This window comes from Haliotis rubra, unplaced genomic scaffold, assembly GCF_003918875.1.
Source record: "Haliotis rubra isolate DU_JTF1 unplaced genomic scaffold, ASM391887v1 Scf37, whole genome shotgun sequence".
NCBI classification, from domain to species: Eukaryota; Metazoa; Mollusca; class Gastropoda; order Lepetellida; family Haliotidae; genus Haliotis; species Haliotis rubra.
In genome coordinates this window covers 2,992,170-3,010,315 of record NW_025767046.1, presented here as the reverse complement: position 1 = coordinate 3,010,315, position 18,146 = coordinate 2,992,170, and the positions used below count along the sequence as shown (strand labels likewise).

General features: G+C 39.3%; 1 protein-coding gene across 1 annotated transcript in view; it reads right to left on the bottom strand.

The window, feature by feature from the left end:
• The window catches only part of LOC124285876, a 124,392-nt gene that overhangs the window by 28,857 nt on the left and 77,389 nt on the right, over positions 1 to 18,146 (bottom strand). The window contains exons 9-14 of the mRNA XM_046722156.1: positions 10,693 to 10,932; positions 7,366 to 7,731; positions 6,777 to 6,881; positions 5,232 to 5,255; positions 3,530 to 3,562; positions 500 to 603 (exon numbers count right to left, since the gene is read on the bottom strand). Coding sequence (XP_046578112.1) covers positions 500 to 603; positions 3,530 to 3,562; positions 5,232 to 5,255; positions 6,777 to 6,881; positions 7,366 to 7,731; positions 10,693 to 10,932 — 872 coding nt within the window. The remainder of the gene's footprint in view (positions 1 to 499; positions 604 to 3,529; positions 3,563 to 5,231; positions 5,256 to 6,776; positions 6,882 to 7,365; positions 7,732 to 10,692; positions 10,933 to 18,146) is intronic.

Here is an 18,146-nt window from a genome sequence, read left to right as displayed (position 1 = left end):
ACGATGACATGTGTCAACCACCCGATCCCGTTAGTCGGCTCTCACAACAAGCATGGGTCGCTGAAGACTAATTCTAACCCGTATCTTCATGGGTTGAAGCATTATGGGTTATATCTATTCATGTGATTAAACTAGTGATAATATGTAATAATTTTCACACGTTCAGACAAACGCATAAACACCCACTCACACCCACCCACCCGCACACATACGTACACTCACGCAGACACACACACTTAAACACACAGACTTACATATTCTCTCACAGGCAGAAACAAACATGTGTGTATCAAATGTTAGAAACAGTTGAGGGGTAGCCAAATGGATAAAGCGTTCGCACCTCACGCCGAAGACCCGGGTTCGATTCCACACATGGGTACAATGTGTGAAGCCCATTTCTCGTGTCACCATATTGCTGGAATATTGCAAAAAGCGGTGAAAAAACATTCCACTCACTCACTGACTCAAAAAATGTAGTGATATCAAGTCATTCTCTTACCCTATCATATGTTATAATCAGATGTCCAGACTGGCATTTGACAAAGTTTGGCTTCGTCCATTCGCAACGTTGCTCGACACACTCACACGAACGTCTAGAATACCCTGTGGACCAATGGCGCAATCTGTACAAGACTATTTACAACAACGGAATCAATCTGACAATTGTTATTACAATACTTAAAATAGCGATCGTCAATCAACAATTATTCCATTAAGTATGACTTTAAAAACCTCCATGACACAACAGGAATTGTGCTGAATACTGCGTTAAACAACAAACCAACAAACAAAATGTATATTGCATAATATGTATAATACGAAAGACGCACCTTGAAGGAAACTATAGAAGTATTACACATCTCTGTATATCATGTATGTTTCCATACTAATTGTCTGATAAAATATAAATTTTAATTTTAAATTTTTTAAGCAGCTGAAACACTTTGAAGTATGAAAAAGAACGACGGAAAACGTATAATGGCACAATGCCTATTGCATTAGAATACGAATTGTAGACATCGACGATATCAAAGTCGAAAAAAAAACACAAGGAAAAAAAACAACGAAGATGGATAACTTATTGAGAGCGTTGTGCACCTGATAATTATTGAACTGCATCCATAAATCAATAACGTCCAATGTTTTAGCAAAACATATATGACAACATACATGTATATGTCAGCAGTATGTAGACAGGAACGACATTTCATTATTGTAACAAAGAGGTATATAAGAATTAAGCATTTATTGATAACGCTAAACGATGGCTATATACGGAAACAAACGTGAATATAGGTTAGCTGAAACAAAACGGGTTACAAAACCATGCTTATTATATATGCTGTAGGTATTACATGCATATATTTTTCAGCAGAAGGGTATTTACACCACAGGATCATGCTGGAATCAGAAATAACAGTATTGCTGTCAAAGAAAATCTACAAATAAATATAGACTAGAAACCGAGAGCATTCCAGCAGTTCTAACAGAGTATTACGAGCGTTTGCTAATGCTTGTTCTAAAGAACTAGTGCGCATGGGATTAGTGCGATTGTTATCACTAAGATATCCACTGAGATGACATCCAAACAGGTCCATCATTATATTACGGCCACTACTCATAGAAATTATTCCTGGAATTAAAAATAAGGACATGGAAATATGAAATATTTGGTCATACATTTTCTGTAAATTATTCTCACACACACACACACACACACACACACACACACACACACACACACACACACACACACACACACACACACACACACACACACACACACACACACACACACACACACACACACACACACACACACACACACACACACGCCGCTTAAATATAAGAATTTATATTGAAGGACAGACCGATACCACCTACTCACAGGCACAAGTAGAGTACTCAAGTTCTTGCTATTAATGTGGGATACCTCAAATCCTAGACAGTTTTTTCTAAAGATTACATGTGCGATGGTGAGATATTTGAATGAATTTTGAATATGAGACTTTCTAATATTCATATATTTAAAACAATAACATTTTCACTAATATTTCAATTACCAACAACTAGCGTAACGCATTTTAAAGTAAAATGTTTGTTTTCAGGACTTTGAAAGGAAAGACAAATGATCCTGACGGAAGGTATTTGTTTTCGCATGCATAGTCAGATGGTCCATCAGTATCCTCAACATTATGAAAAAATACTTACTTATATATTTATGAAAGCACAGAAACATTTGCCTTTGAGTATATATATAAATGGAACGTACATGTATTAGACCCACAAGATACAAAAACGTCCTAAAATCCCTCTTCTACAAAAAAACCCCTCAAAACCTGTATACTGGGTTGATTTCTTCTTTGGGTGGCATTTAGAAGTTGGTGTGATGAACAACGAGTAAAGTTCTATGGCTATACAACTTCTATATTAGTAATGTAGACGGCGTTATCTGTGTCGATGCTAACCCGTCACTTGCTTCATAACTGGGTTAACATTAATATTAATGTAGACGGCGTTATCTGTGTCGATGCTAACCCGTCACTTGCTTCATAACTGGGTTAACATTAATATTAATGTAGACGGCGTTATCTGTGTCGATGCTAACCCGTCACTTAATATTTCGGCGTTATCTGTGTCGATAACTGGTCACTTGCTATAACTGGGTTAACATTATTTAATGTAGACGGCGTTATCTGTGTGCTAACCCGATGCTAACCATTAATATTAAATGTCACTGTGTCGATGCTAACCCGTCACTTGCTTCATAACTGGGTTTACATTAATAATGAAGACGTTGTATCCACAGAACGTTTCCCGTTGTACTGGGGTGGGGCTTTCCTATGGTTTGAAGTATGGTTTCATGGTAAACTGATTTTAAAGAACTGTGTTCTACAATAAACTTTAAAACGGCTAAAAACTCATTTGTAATTCCTGCTTAATGGTATATTAATACAAAGCAATGCATCTTGTCATTTCACAGAGCAGAAAGGAATTTTGAGAAATATCCCCAAACAAAAAAATCAATTTGATTTACTCATCATAATGAATAGCTATGATAAATATTGATGACATTGTCACATATAATGTCATCTACAGACAGTGTTTTAAACTGTCAAATGCTCATTGAGGAAGTGTAATCCCGAATATAACATATGATACTTTAAAACAGTCAGTTGAAACAGGAACACAATATGAATTCGTTAAGAGCAAATTAAAATTATAAATAAGAACCCAAGACTACAGACTAAAGATATGCCAGAATATTAAAGAAAGAAACGAATGCATTTATGAGCACACTCTCCGCAAGACTTAATGCAAGCAACGTCTCACTGCTACTCTACCAGGAGCACACAAGTATGGCACCCAGAACTCGCCGCCTCCACTGCGGAATACTCACAGCTCCATGGAGTAAACAGTCACATGTGATAAGTAATGCTTTCTCAAAGTTTCTAAACAGGCTGGCTATGAAACATGCAATTGGCTAGGTCGACGTCACACCTGCTTTGAAACGCTGAAGCGCACTTACCCTTGCCGTACAACCGGTTCAACCAAACCAAATCTGAAAGAATGTTAAATAAGTCCCAAACCTGTCTTGTACACAGCATACACACTCATGAAGGTGCTAGTATAACGCTGAAAGTAAACTTGTATAAGCCACTTACTTGGTGAATGTTGTTAGAGGGTTAGACGGTTAAGGGGTTTGAGGGTTAGGTAGGCAGATTGGAACAGTGAGTGAAGGAAGGACAGGAGAAATATACAGGCGATGAAGGTACATACATATATACAACACATAACTACAGAAGACCGGTTTCCCAAAAGGCAACTGAGGTTATAGCCATCTCCAAATGCTAAGCAACTACAATACAGCATAGGAACATTTTTCAATGAATGCACCACCCCTTGTGGACGTTCTGTACATGTTGGATTATTATGAAAAGAAGAAACGATGACACGATGAAAGTTGAATTGATCAGGCTGTGCTATGTTTATTCTGAGAGCGTCTGTTCTGTGGCCCGTCTAGCTCTGCGTTGTAACAGTTATCTCCCTTTTGTAATGGCAGGATCTGCTGATCATTGTTCGAATCCACATTATAAGCTAAACGATCCTTTTTTCCCGACTCGAAAGTTCGCATAATGGTGAATGCGCCAAAGTATAACTGATATACTGGCAATCTGCGTGTTTCCAACTCTCTCCCCAACACTTCGAATGTGCCTCTTGAAGGGTTCTCCTGTATGTTCATTCTTCGACCCAAAGTTCGGTGGCTAGCTACACGAACCATTGCATGGTTTCTATCACTCTGTGCATAAGGTCCACCATGGGTTTTATGTTGGACGTCCTTTCAATTCAACATATATTCACGTACTCACACCTTAGGTATTACGGAAGGAGAAAGCACCACATCCAGGACTATTACATGCAGTTTGAGAGAACACATGCGTCTCGCCAACAGTTTCTAGCCTCCAAACATTCGTTTTGTTACAACACTGCGATGGTACACCGGTACAGTACACTTCCACCATATTCTCTGTCCCTTGTGTTAAACCATATACACCATCACTGCTTATATGAGGATCTGTCACACGACGTTATCCCTACACCACTTGCACATATTGCACGTACATGTATATACGTGTTGCACTTTTGTTGCATCTTGTGTCCAGTTGCACACCATACGCTATTACAGCACCTGCTTAAAGCACAACGAGCATTCGCAGCGGTTGGCCCAGTTGGCCCCAAAAGCGACAGCGCCAGCCATGTGTTTAACAATACGCACACTCGCGCGCTCTTCCTGGAAAGTTGAGAGTTCTACCAAGGACGCTCACACAGAACCTGTACACCGTTTCATATTTCTATCTGATGGGTAAATCCTATCTGTTTGCATTTCGAATATCAAAATAATGGTTCCCCGTTCAATGATTTGATGTCAGAAACCGGACAAGACCAAGATACGCGCCCATTGTCAAAGTTGGCTGCAGAGTCCTATCAACGATGCTGGCTACCATGTATACGATGTAGCGCGTTCATATATACTTTGGTCTTTCTAGATAACATTGTACAATTGGTTATATTTGTTATGTGTGCATTTGTGTTCCCAAATAATAATTGCATGTCAGAAACTACAACATAAAGAGACAGTGTTGATAGTTTTAGTAAATGCATGTGCACAATAACATAGTAACATGTGTGGACTTTCGGGGAAGGGACTCATCGGCTTCCTCTCAACTTACCAAGCGCTTTTATAACTCGCAAATCTGAAAATCATTCAATTTTAAAGAAGTATTTCAATATCAAACCGATATTTATGTAGATATCCAGTTGACAGATAGTATATTGACACACATATATAGAGGTATGGACGACGTATATACGCTAAAACTGGCGGAAAAAAGATATCATATCAACGAGAACAATCGTACAAAAATAAACGTTTCATATAATTAAAATTAATTAAAATCATAAAGGGAATACTATATTGGGTTCACTGTATATGTTAGAAAAACACTGTACTAACTGAATGCATTATATAATATGAATTATTCCAAAAGACGTTTCGGGCTAATGACATGATGATATGTTGATAGACATCGGAACATAATCGAGCATAAAATAATCAATATTAGTATTTAAATGAAAATGCCTTTTAATCAGTTTTAATCTGATGATTTTTAAAACTTTTGACATGTTATTTATAATTCAATTTCTTTCTTTCTTTCTTTGAGTTACTGACACACAGGCGTCATGTTAAAATCCTATTCTGTGCATCATGTAATATTATTCTCAGTTGCTAGTTATCATTACACTTTCTTATGACCATGCAATGTTCATGCATATGCTAAACGTAACTAGCGTGTTTTTGAAGCCTTGGGAAAGAATAATTAAAGCTGATGAAGAAAAATGGAAAATACTATTACGAAATGTGTTTCAGCATGAATTGAGCATTTTCATTTGTAAGGATGTACTGTTGGAAGGAATACATATCGATACGACAAATAGTAAAATCGTATGTATACATATAGACAATTTAGAAAAGAATACATGAAAGCCACCAAACCATTTCCATAATTATTAGATATCTCTGCTACAAGTAGAATTAACTGTATGATTCCGACTGTACCATAACATGGTTTTTTTCAGAATCATTCATTACATACTGAAGATGATTCCATGTGTTTGCGAAAAAGTGACCCAGCCACAATCATGCTATGATGAGTAAACTGTTCACCTGAAACTAAACTCACGGGAACACATGCTACGAATTAAAAGAGTTCTATTGACATTTTGTCTTCTTCACTTAAAAGTAAAAGTTAGGAAAGATCCTTCACCTATTAACCAAACATGTTTTGAAAGGTCACTTGAGGTCTTAAATGTTGTAATCCTGACAAAATAACCTTTGAGCAAGAATAGAACGAAGCAATTGGCAACCTTCGTGGAAAATGTCGCTTCTGATGAAGTGTTGGTGGTGAACAGGAATGCATCACTTGACGACATATGAATAGATTCAATAATGATAAATCATCAAACAGATAACATCAAAGCTCCAGCGTACACATACTTTACTAATATGATATGCTTTACACAAAGCAGAGGTACACATTAGAAATGATCCTTTTACATGGATAGGATAGTCCAACAAGGTTTAAGATACGTAGAGCCATACATTTACTGTAAAACAGGATTCATTCACAAATCTCAGAATAGATTTAGGCAACTCTTCAATATTTCATAGTATACACGATATAGTATTCAAGAATGATGTTAAAGGGAATGGTTACCTCCGGTATCTGTTGGACAACGTTGTACATCAAAACATCCTCCAAAGGTTTTCTTCCAAGTGATGCCCTCGTAAATATCTTGAAGACAGTAACCTTGAATATCCTCTGAAAGATAGAAGTACCCCATACAAGGTTTTAGAGTACCACAAAGAAAATATTTCGCGTTGAGAGGGGCCATGTAAAAATCTAAACATCAAACCGTATGATGGATTCGTGTTGTGAGACATAACAAACACAAAATAATAATAACAATAACATAAAATACAGCTTTTAACAGTTATGATTTTGGAGATGGTAAAGAAATACCTAATTTGGACAAAGGTCATGAAGGAAGTGGCGAATCATTGCACTCGGGGTATAATCGTCTACGACACAATTCGCACCGTTCAGTAAGTGTGAGATAATGATATTTTTATTCCGATCTCATATTTAGATGATTACGATTCTTGGTTGGTCTGCAATCGTCGGAGTTCACCAGTTGCCATTTCTTTGGCTTCACCCCGACATTAAACTGACACGCCGTAATATTACTGGGATACAACTTAATGCGTCGTGGAACCTAAAACCATACATAACTCATCGACAGTACCTGGTTCCTTGACGAAGAGAAAAGCAGTTTTATTGGTGGATCCTGCTGGGTTTGTGATGATGCATGTGTAATTTGCGCTGTGTTGTGCATTTCTGATGTTGAGACGTCTCCCAGTGGGAAAAACATCTTCTATTATTTCAGAGGTAGAATCAGGTGGTATTTGGTTGTCGTTCTTGAGCCACTTATAGCTGAAAGAGCCTTTCTCTATCGTATCGTCAGGGGAGAGACACCGGAAGCTTGTAGCGCCCCCTTTCGTTAGTGACACCGCCAGAGGGCTCATTTCCAAAAGAGGGAGCGTGATGACATCAACGATGACAGATGCATTGTCTACCTCTTTAAAATCCTCGATTTCGCAGGTAAATTCACCTAATAAAGAAATATAATAATAATTTACCGATGAGAAACTACCCCAATCTTTAGAAATTGAACACGTGTATATTATCAGACATACATGTAGCTAACCTTTGACAACGTACAATATGAAAAATACTTGATGTACCACGAACACATGACGAGTCACTGAATGCATGTCAGTTATCATATACTACCCATCAAAAGTTTAGACTCACTTAAAGTACTCACTACATGTTATGTATATATATATGTGGTTACATCAAAGATGAATTTCTACACTAACTAGGGGAACCAACTGAAAACCTTATGCAGATGAATTGCACGAGGATAATACATCAAATTGCTGTAAACATGTGCAAATATCATGCATGTGAACAGCCGCGTTTTGGTGTAAAGTTTTGTTAAGAATTCGCCAATTTTCACTGAGTTTCATCATTTATTGAACTCATGACAATAATCTTTTCACCGTTACAAACGTGTTTTGCAATACATCAGTTCATGTGTAAACAGTACCTTTAAACAGTATGGAAACTTGTGCAAAATTTATTTTAGAACAGTTGACTTAAGTAAATGGCTACATTTACACTAGTGAGTCTAAACTTTCGATGGGGAGTATATATTCGTTGAGCCAATACTTGCCTGTGCACAATATCGAACATAGTTGTTGGCCATGCATGATTGTGTCAGTTTGTAATAACATTTTCACGTATTATTGAAACTCATTGAAACAAAACAATAATGAACCAACATATCATTGATATGGACATGCCTCAAACACCTCCACCTATTACCTCTGTGCACGATGTGTTCATTTCAGCTCATTTACTCAGGTGGTATTATGGCCATCTCCTGATATAATGAAGGTATTTGAGATACATATATACTTTGTCCAGCCGATAGTGGGTGCTATCGGTTCTTTATTACCCTTTTCCTGAATATTATATCATACACACTATGGAATATTAAAGAGATGTCTAAATCTACTGCGAAGGTTTTGTATGAATTATCTATTACATTTTTAACGACCCTTTTGAAGTTCGTGTAAGATTGATTTTGACTTTCAGAAAGGTGAGCTACAATACTGTTCGCAAGAGACCATAAACTGGATCAGGTAGTTAAGCTTTGCCATTGCACAACTCATAAGTTCAATCGTGTTTGGAATAGTGTTTGGTAGTAGACCCTGTCATGGACGAAAAACAGTGTGTATTTGTGGAAGAGCGTAGCCGTCAGACATTTGCCATTAAAATCATGTCATGAGCATTTGTAGTAGGTACCTGAAAAAAATTACCCTGTGCGAATCACTTACATTATTTCGGTGAATGTGTGTGAATGGCATGCTTACCATTTCCGCGAACACCTGGTGTCATCACTGATTTTCAGTGACTCATACATATGAGTTACACAGTTTTTTGCCATTTGTACCGATTGGAATCTGTTTCTGGATATAGTCAAAACTGGGTATTCTTTTGCACTGATGTTTCACAGTGGTCCTTTCAAAAAGACTTCAGAGCTTTATTGTCCAAAGGTTGTCGCTGAGGTTTTCATATATGAACTTATGCATACACATTCCGAAATCATGTTTGCTTGCTCGTTTCGATGCATAGTGTATCTGCCATGTGTCAGTACGTAATGCGTGTAATGTAGCGTTCTTGTATTCTTCTCTAGAGGGAACTATATAAAAGCATACAGGTTAAGAATGCAACATATCTTACGAGAGGACAAAAACATCCAGGCAACTTGTATGGAATCCTAGAAGGGACATTGTCGCATTGTCGGGCAACTTAACCAAAGCGCAAAATACGTTGAAAAAGGGCTTCTGCATTTTAATAAATTCTGACACTTTTTGCCTTTTCTTGTGAGAATGGCAGCGTGACAAGGTTCCTTGTATGATTCAATCAACAGTCGAGTGTTACATATGTGGAGGTTATGCAGTTATGGAGATGAGATAACGTCAACAATGAATAATGGATGGCGGATAATGGGTTGTTTTATGTTCAAAATTCACAAGAATTTGGGGGAACTGAAAAAATGAAATCCACCGTTGAACATTGCCAAAGTAAAGTATTCAAATATTCTAATTCCATAATGTATATATACTTGCTAAAATAACATATAAACTAATGATGGGGGTCCGTTTCGTACTTTTTACATATTTCATAAATACTTTTACTGGAAATTCATTCTCCTTACTCGCAAAGATATTAGTTACTCCTAGAATCCTCATTTTCAGTGTCCTGGAAACTTTCCCCTTCAAAGTACACGCATGTGTATATTTACTGACTATACTAAATTTATAATGATGTTGCTAAGTGATGTATTATTCCAACCATAATCAGTAACATTTGCATACCGAATTTTCCCCTCCAAAATGAATGTTTTATTAGTTCTTAAAAGACCTCTTGCAGATGAAGCTCTGTATAATTCATGAATGCTTATATCGTACTGCAACAGACAACTATTCTGCATCAGGTTCCGTGATAGTTCGACTTAATGGTATGAAAAGACGTGGTATTTACTAGTTAGCGAGGATTTTTTCCACTAATTTCTGGAGGAAATCGTTTTGGGAAAAATTCCAGAATACGGTATCAGTCGGAAGGTCCTTATAGGTTTAATACCGTATGCTTTATCTATAAGTTATGCAACTAATTTTGTTGTTGTTTAACACCGTACTCAGCAATATTCCAGCTACATGGCGATCTGTAAATAATCGAGTCTGGACCAGACAATCCCGTGATTAACAGCATAAGCATCGATCTACACAATTGGGATACGATGACATGTATCAACCAAGTATGTATAACCTGAAAACCCGATTCTGTTAGTCATCTCTTATGACAAGCATGGGTTGTTGAAGACCAATTCTAACCCGGATCTTTACGGGTGTCATGTAAATTCAAATAACTGCATTTACTGACATACTGTGACGACTTTCATTTTCAAACATACCCATTCAAGTACATTTCAAGTACTCACCTTTATCATAAAACTCTACACCATCAATGTTTAGTACGCTGATCTGCTTGTTTCTGATGGTCCGAGGGATTCGGATTTCCCACGCATTCCTCTGACTCAGCGTGGTGTTCAGCAAGGAGCCGTCCTTGTACCAACGGTATTTCATCTGTCCTGACCCGCGGGCTGTACACATAATGGTCAGTAGGTTGCCCTCGACGGCTGGACGCTGTCCGTAGTGTTCAACCCCTAACAGTTTCATCTCTGTGAAAGAAAAAGGTATACACTGGATCGTCGTTGGGTGGAAATCTGAAGGAAGCACAAGGTCTGGACGCTGTCCATAGTGTTCAACCCCCAGCAGTTTCATCCCTGTGAAAGGTAATTGAAGGTATGCATGTCGTTGATGGAAATCGTATGGATACACGAGGTCTGATAAGAACCCTTTGGCTAACCAGATCAGTACAATTTAAGACAATATGATGTATTATAGAAAACACTATGAAAGCTGTGTCTATCGAAGTGTACACGTGCATAAGATTAAAAACGTTTCATGGAGTCAGATTTGTTATATTTGAGCAAGACGCCTTAGGTCCAAGAAAATAAAGACATATGGTCAATCAGTTCTTGTTTCTGAAAGCATGTCTGAGTCAACGATCCTTGAGTGTGGCGTACCCCAAGGCTCAGTCCTTGGGCCACTTCTTTTTGTGTTTAACACAAACTACTTGGAGAAGGTCATTGATCACTTTGATGTGAATATCATGCATTTGCAGACGACTTCCAGTTGATGGATTCCTCAAGCCAGAGATTGTACAGATAGCCAGATCAACAGTGAGTCAGTGCACGAAGGCAATCAGTTCATGGATGATGACAAATGAGCTGAGGCTCAATGAAGACAAGACTGAATCTATGTTGATTGGCACAACACAACGTCTCAAAAGGATCAACTCTACGGACATCGCAGATATCCCACTTTCGTCCAATGTCAAGAACCTAGGTGTTTATCTTGATCCTTGTCTCACCAAGGAGCAAACTATGAACCATCTCTGTAGTGGGCTACTTCCATCTCCACTCTGCTGGTAACCACAGATGCAGCTTAAGTTCTCATTCAGTCACTTGTTCTCTCCAGGATTGACAATTGCAATAGCCTACTGTTTGGAATATCTATACTCAGACAGTCAGACACCAAAAACTTCAAAATGGTCTCACATAACCCCAATCCCCCATAGTCTGCATTGGTTCCCGGTTGAAGCCAGAATTCAGTTCAAGATCCTCACTCTTGTCACGGTCTCAGTCACGGCCTAGCTCATCAATACCACTCTGAGATGTTGTCAACTTATATGCCTGCCCGTGACTCCTCTCCCAGAATCAAGATCTTTTCTCAGTTCCCCAAGTTCATGTCAACCACTTTGGGCATAGATCATTCCAATTTGCAGTGCCAACCCCGTGGAATCGTCTTCCTTCTCCCATAAAAATGCTTCATCCTTAGAAGCATTTAAATCGGGACTAAGAACCTAAACTTTCAAAAGCCTTTACACCTTTAAACTGCCAAATATTCTGATGGTCATTTTGACGAACTGTCGTATATTCCCCACCAAAGCTAGTGACTCTTTTATGTGTAGCGCTTTGAGCATGCTCTGTATGGACTATGGCGCACAACAAACATCCGTTTATTATTGTTATTATTATTAAGAGTTCATGTTGAATTACTGGTACATTGCAGCTGAACCCCGTTTATCCATACAGTAGTTATAAAGAAATCATGTAAATGGAACCTGTTTTTGTTCATTAGTAGGTCTCCTCAGCAGTCTGGATAAACCAGCAGTCCAGACCAGCGTGGATTCACTGAAGATGCATTTTTGTCCATCTGGGTTCATAGCCATGTGGTGGCGTGTGGTCCTGCACACAGAGCTCAGGTCATGAATCAGTTGAAGTTAAGCAACGTCGAGCTCGGACAGTCCTTGGATGGGTGATCGTGTTTGGCAGCTTGACTCCTGAGAGTTTCTAGGACTTCAGTCCTGCCCCACATGTGATACATGTGGCAAGCGAGTTTGTTCAAAATTGCCCCTGTTCACCCAGCAGAAAATGGGTACCCGGTTGGATAAAGTCATGTCACTATAACCTTCTAGCGCCTAACAGGCAGCTTGGGTTATCCGGGGTAATACTAATCAGATTCTGATTAAGCGCCGCGAGCAGTCACTTGGTGTTTGGCGCTATAGAAGATGAGATAGACTTATTATCTATGAACACAGCAACTATCAGCAATGTCATCACACTGTACTTCAACCACTTCGGTTGTATAAACTCGAATATCCTTCATGTATTTACTCTCCTTGTGCATAATATTGTGTATCACTTGCTTGATAACAGTGTTAGCATGTACTCCAGGACGTTGCATTGCAAAAAAACCCAAACCAGTTGTCAATCCATAAAACGTGCCCCAACTTGGAATTTGGATTCCGTTAATCGAATTTTCTCGGATTAATAATGTTTAAACTTAATTAACATTAATCATGTAATAAATAGAGTCAAGTAATAATCATGTAATAAATAGAGTCAAGTAATAATCATATAATAAATAGAGTCAAGTAATAATCATGTAATAAATAGTCAGGTAATAATCATGTAATAAATCATGTAATCAACATGTAATAAATAGAGTCAAGTAATAATCATGTAATAAATAGAGTCAAGTAATAATCATGTAATAAATAGAGTCAAGTAATAATCATGTAATAAATAAAGTCAAGTAATAATCATGTAATAAATAGAGTCAAGTAATAATCATGTAATAAATAGAGTCTCCTCTGTATATCTAGTTATGAGTGGGTAGATGACCACGACCCAGAAGTTTCAAGACAATGTGACGTAGGGTTCCTATGGCTGCGATTTGTAAGGAGACATAAATGTCCCTTAGCATAATCATTTTGCTCTCCCAAATTCTTTGGAGGCTTATTCTTTGGTGACTGAGATACAAAAATGAGAAAATATGATAACGAAAGCGAATCAGTGGCAGATTTACACCTTAACAAATCATCCAACTTTTGGGTTTAGGTGAGACAAATGAAGTTAAGTATGATTAAGCTGAAAAGAAAGAATATCAATCACACTAAGAGAACATTGATCTTTCCAACACAACAGAATTGGAAACGCTTTTGGATGGAACGAAATGACAAACATGTTGGAATGTTACTAAATGCCATAGATAATGATGATATGTATGTGATTATGTTTCCTGTTTTTCATATTAACAACGAACGGATGCCGCAGTAGATTTCATTACGGAACGGTCTGTTGAGACGATTTTGTTCTTTGTTTTTCCTACCGCGCTCAGCAATATTCCTGCCATGACACCAGTCTGTAACTATGATGTGCGCAGCATCCTAAGTTGTCACCCAAATCAAAGAACATGATCACTCAATGATCATCAGCAAGGGTAGGGCGCATTTGTAGATACCATCTGTCCTCTAACCCGAAAGAGGCTTATAAATCAGAAATGACAGTCACTGGACGTATTCATGGGGGATCAAGAGTCATCGAAAACTAACACATTTTATTGACATTGTAGTGAAGTGATGTGAGTTTGGCTTTAAGACTTTTCAAAAGGTGTTCAAAACGATATTTGATTTTAATGGAATGCTGACCTTTTCCACTTAGATGACTTGAGAGAAGACAGGCATGTCGTTGACAATTCAATGGTCTCAACAACTCGGGATTCAAACCCATCGTTAAGTGAATCTGACAGGAAACAGGGGCACAACCTTGTTACCCAACGGCGCCCACTTCGGTGGCATAGTGGGCGACCGTGTTGGGTTCTTATTAGAGTGGCATTTCAGAAGTTTGGAAGTACAGTACAGTACAACCTACTTTGCAACGGCACAATAATCTGTATGGAAACGTCGCACCCACGAAATAGAGAAGTTATCCATAAAGTGTGTCTATATCGTGTTGTGCGGTGGGGGTAGACTAGTGGTTAAAGCGTTCGCTCGATCACTCCGAAGACCCGGGTTCGATTCCCCACATGGGTACAATGTGTGAAGCCCATTTCTGGTGTCCCCCGCGGTAATATTGCTGGAATATATCGGCGTAAAACCAAACTCACTCACTCACTATATCGTTTTGGGCTTAATACGGTTTGAACGGTATTTCATTTATGTCACTGCGTGTCAGCTTGGTCTATGAGGACGTGTCCCATTTCACTGGTACCAACGAGTGTCGGAATGGTGCTGATAAATCTAGAAACCTATTGACTGGAATCCTGGGATACAAATCGATGACCATAAATTTCATAGAACTCTGCTTAGTGAATCGCGGCGCCACAGCAGATATGGACTGTCGCTGTGAAGAATGGTCGCTGTGCTGATTAACGGACCGTTACTGTCATGTGATAGCAGCAGTATAGCCCTGAGTGGAAACCTTGTTAATGAAGACACGATTACTCCTTGTATCACTTACAAACTGTTATCACTGTGACTGTCCGAAAACATGTTTCATGACACGAATGGTTTTTAACCAGACTATTTCAATGGACCCTCTGCTATTAGGTAAGTGAGTGAGTTTAGTTTACGCCGCATTTAGCAATATTGTAGCAATAACACGGCGGGGACACCAGAAATGGGCTTCACACATTGTGCCCATGTGGGGAATCGAACCCGGTCTTTGGCGTGATGAGCGAACGTTTTAACCACTAGGCTACCCCACCACCCCTCTGCTATTAGGATTAACGGGGTTCCACTATATGTCGACCTGAAGAAGATTCCCCCGTTAATCCACGCCATGTGCATCATTCTACGTCACGTGCATCAATCCAAGTCACGTGCATCAATCCACGTCACGTGCATCAATCCACGGCACTGTTCAGTGACCAAAGAAATGAGCAATTTCATCTTTCTTGGATGGTATTTACAACGGGTTCTCCTAAAAATACACACAATATCTTTAGTACAGCTTATAATACTTGACCCACATTTTTTCCAGAAACATATTTTATTGAGAATCTATCGTTCCTAACTGAGCGGCTCAAGAAAAAGCGCAAATTATTCGATTTTCTGTCACAAGACCTCACATTAAAGCTTCCCACAAGTCGTTATACACTGCCTGTGTATTTTGAGTGTGCCTGCTTTATGTTGTCTCGAGCTGAGTGTGTCTGGGAGTACACATGTTCTGTGTGTTTTGAGTTTTGTGCGTGATCCTGTATATCGTCACCCTTGTTTTTTCCGCTGCGTGTGTGTGTCTGTAAGTGGACCCGACTATATTGAGTGTCATACTCTCTCTCTCTTCCCCCAGCTCCTCTCTCTCTGTGCGCGTGTGTCGCGTAGACGGATGAACGTGTGTGTACTTACGTGTGTATGTGTGTGTGTCCTAACCCGATGAGTATGAATCCCGTGCGCCTGTGTGTGTGTGTATTTGTGACGTGCTACTTCTCTGTTTGTCTGTAATCACATTGCTATACATGTGGAAATGTCTTTCCAACTGGGGACCGCCTCCGTGGTGTAGCGGTTAGAGCGTCCGCCCGGACAGCGGAAGGTCGCGGGTTCGATCCCCGGCCGCGTCATACCAAAAGACGTTAAAATATGGTACTTGTTGGTCCCTGCCTGGCGGTCGGCATTAATGGGTACAACAAGGACTGGTCGGCTCGGAGTCAGTATAATGTGTCTGAGTGGGATATTCATGCTTCACTGCGGCATGGTATCTCAGTGGGCTAGCATTATAAAACCAGCCTAAGTCTGGGCTAGTACAAGCAGCCGCACATACACATACACACGCATGCACGTCGTCATGTGAGCGAAATATTCTCAAGCACGACGTTAAACCCAATTTCACCTCACCTCACCTCACATCAACTCACCTTTCCAACTGGAGGCGGTGGGGTAGCCTAATGGTTAACGCGTCCGCCCGTCGCGCTGAAAACCCGGGCTCGATTCCGCCCATGGGTACAGTGTGTAAAGCGAAATTTTCGGCGTCCCCGGTCGTGATATTGCTGGAATATTGCTAAAAGCGGCGTAAAACCATACTCACTCAATTTTATAACTGTGTGTCTGTGTGCGATCCCCGTGCGCATGTGTGTGTGTAATGCCTCACCCACTGTAACTTCTTGGATAAACTTATTGAAGTTGGAGTACTATGTATGAACAATTTCCTATTTTCAATAAACATCGCCGTTACTGTGTAGATTCTAACCTTGTTGTCAAGCAGGTGATCTACACCGAAACGTCGTAGGGGTGGTTGGGTAGTCTAGTGGTTAAAGCGTTCGCACGTCACGCAGAAGACCCGGGTTCGATTCCCCACATGGTTACAATGTGCGGAGCCCATTTCTGGTGTCCCCCGCCGTGATATTGCTGGAATATTATTAAAAGCGGCGTAAAACCCAACTCACTCACTTCCGTACCCCTGTGTGAATCTGTGTTTGATCCCAGCCCACACGTGTGTGTATGTGTGAACTTCCTTGGATACGTGACATTTGACTTAATGTATTTTGTAGAGCATGAATGGGCTCTGCTTGTCAGTATGTGTTACTGTAAAGTATTTGTGACGTCACAATATGTAACGGTGCTCATTGCATTACCCCTATATCATTATATGTCACGAAGTCAAGCTTTTCAAAGCAACTGCACTTCGATGCACACGTTTTGAAAGATCTCTTTAGATGTGTAAAGCAAATAGAACGGGTTCCACTGTCAAAACAGCTGAGACGTTAATAGTTGTTTATGGTTGTGATAATGGCCGTTTTGCTTCCAGACAGGCGGTATGGCACTTGATCTCCACTTCAAGCTACACGTGTGATTTGAGATAGCACGTAATAAGTTACGAATGCACTGAAACCTTACTTGGGCGCTTTCAGAGCTGAATCTTACTTAGTGGAGAATTTCTACACATGCGCTTGCATAGACCTGAATCTTACTTAAAGGAGAATTAATACACGTCCTCTTTCAGAGCTAAATCTGACTCAGAGGAGAATTAATACACACGCGCTTTCAGAGCTGAATCTGACTTAGAGGAGAAATAATACACATCTGCTTCAGAGCTGAGTCTTACTTATAGTCTGTTTGCAGTGAAAACGTACATATAAATTTCACTTTAAACAAAAACGTAAATGAAATAAGGTGAAATTAGAAGTACGAATCCTCATGATTTTATCTTGCCAATTGAACATTTAAATCTCAGAATCAAATCGCTATTGTTGGTTTGTATTACAAGGGGGTATGCACATTAAACGAAACACCGAGAACACGTAGGGTTGGTCTAAGTTAACGCACATCACGTACTGCACGTGCATTTGTATCACTGTTCCAATTACTGCGTTTACTCCCTTGTAATACAAACCAATAATAGCGATTTGAATCTATGATCGTCTGTTAAACAACTTTTATCCTAAGTTGAATAAAATTCTGAAATTCATATGTTTAATTGGCAAGGCAAAATTATGAAGATTCGCAATCTTAATTTCACTTTATTTGATTTACTTTTTTGTTTAGTGAAAT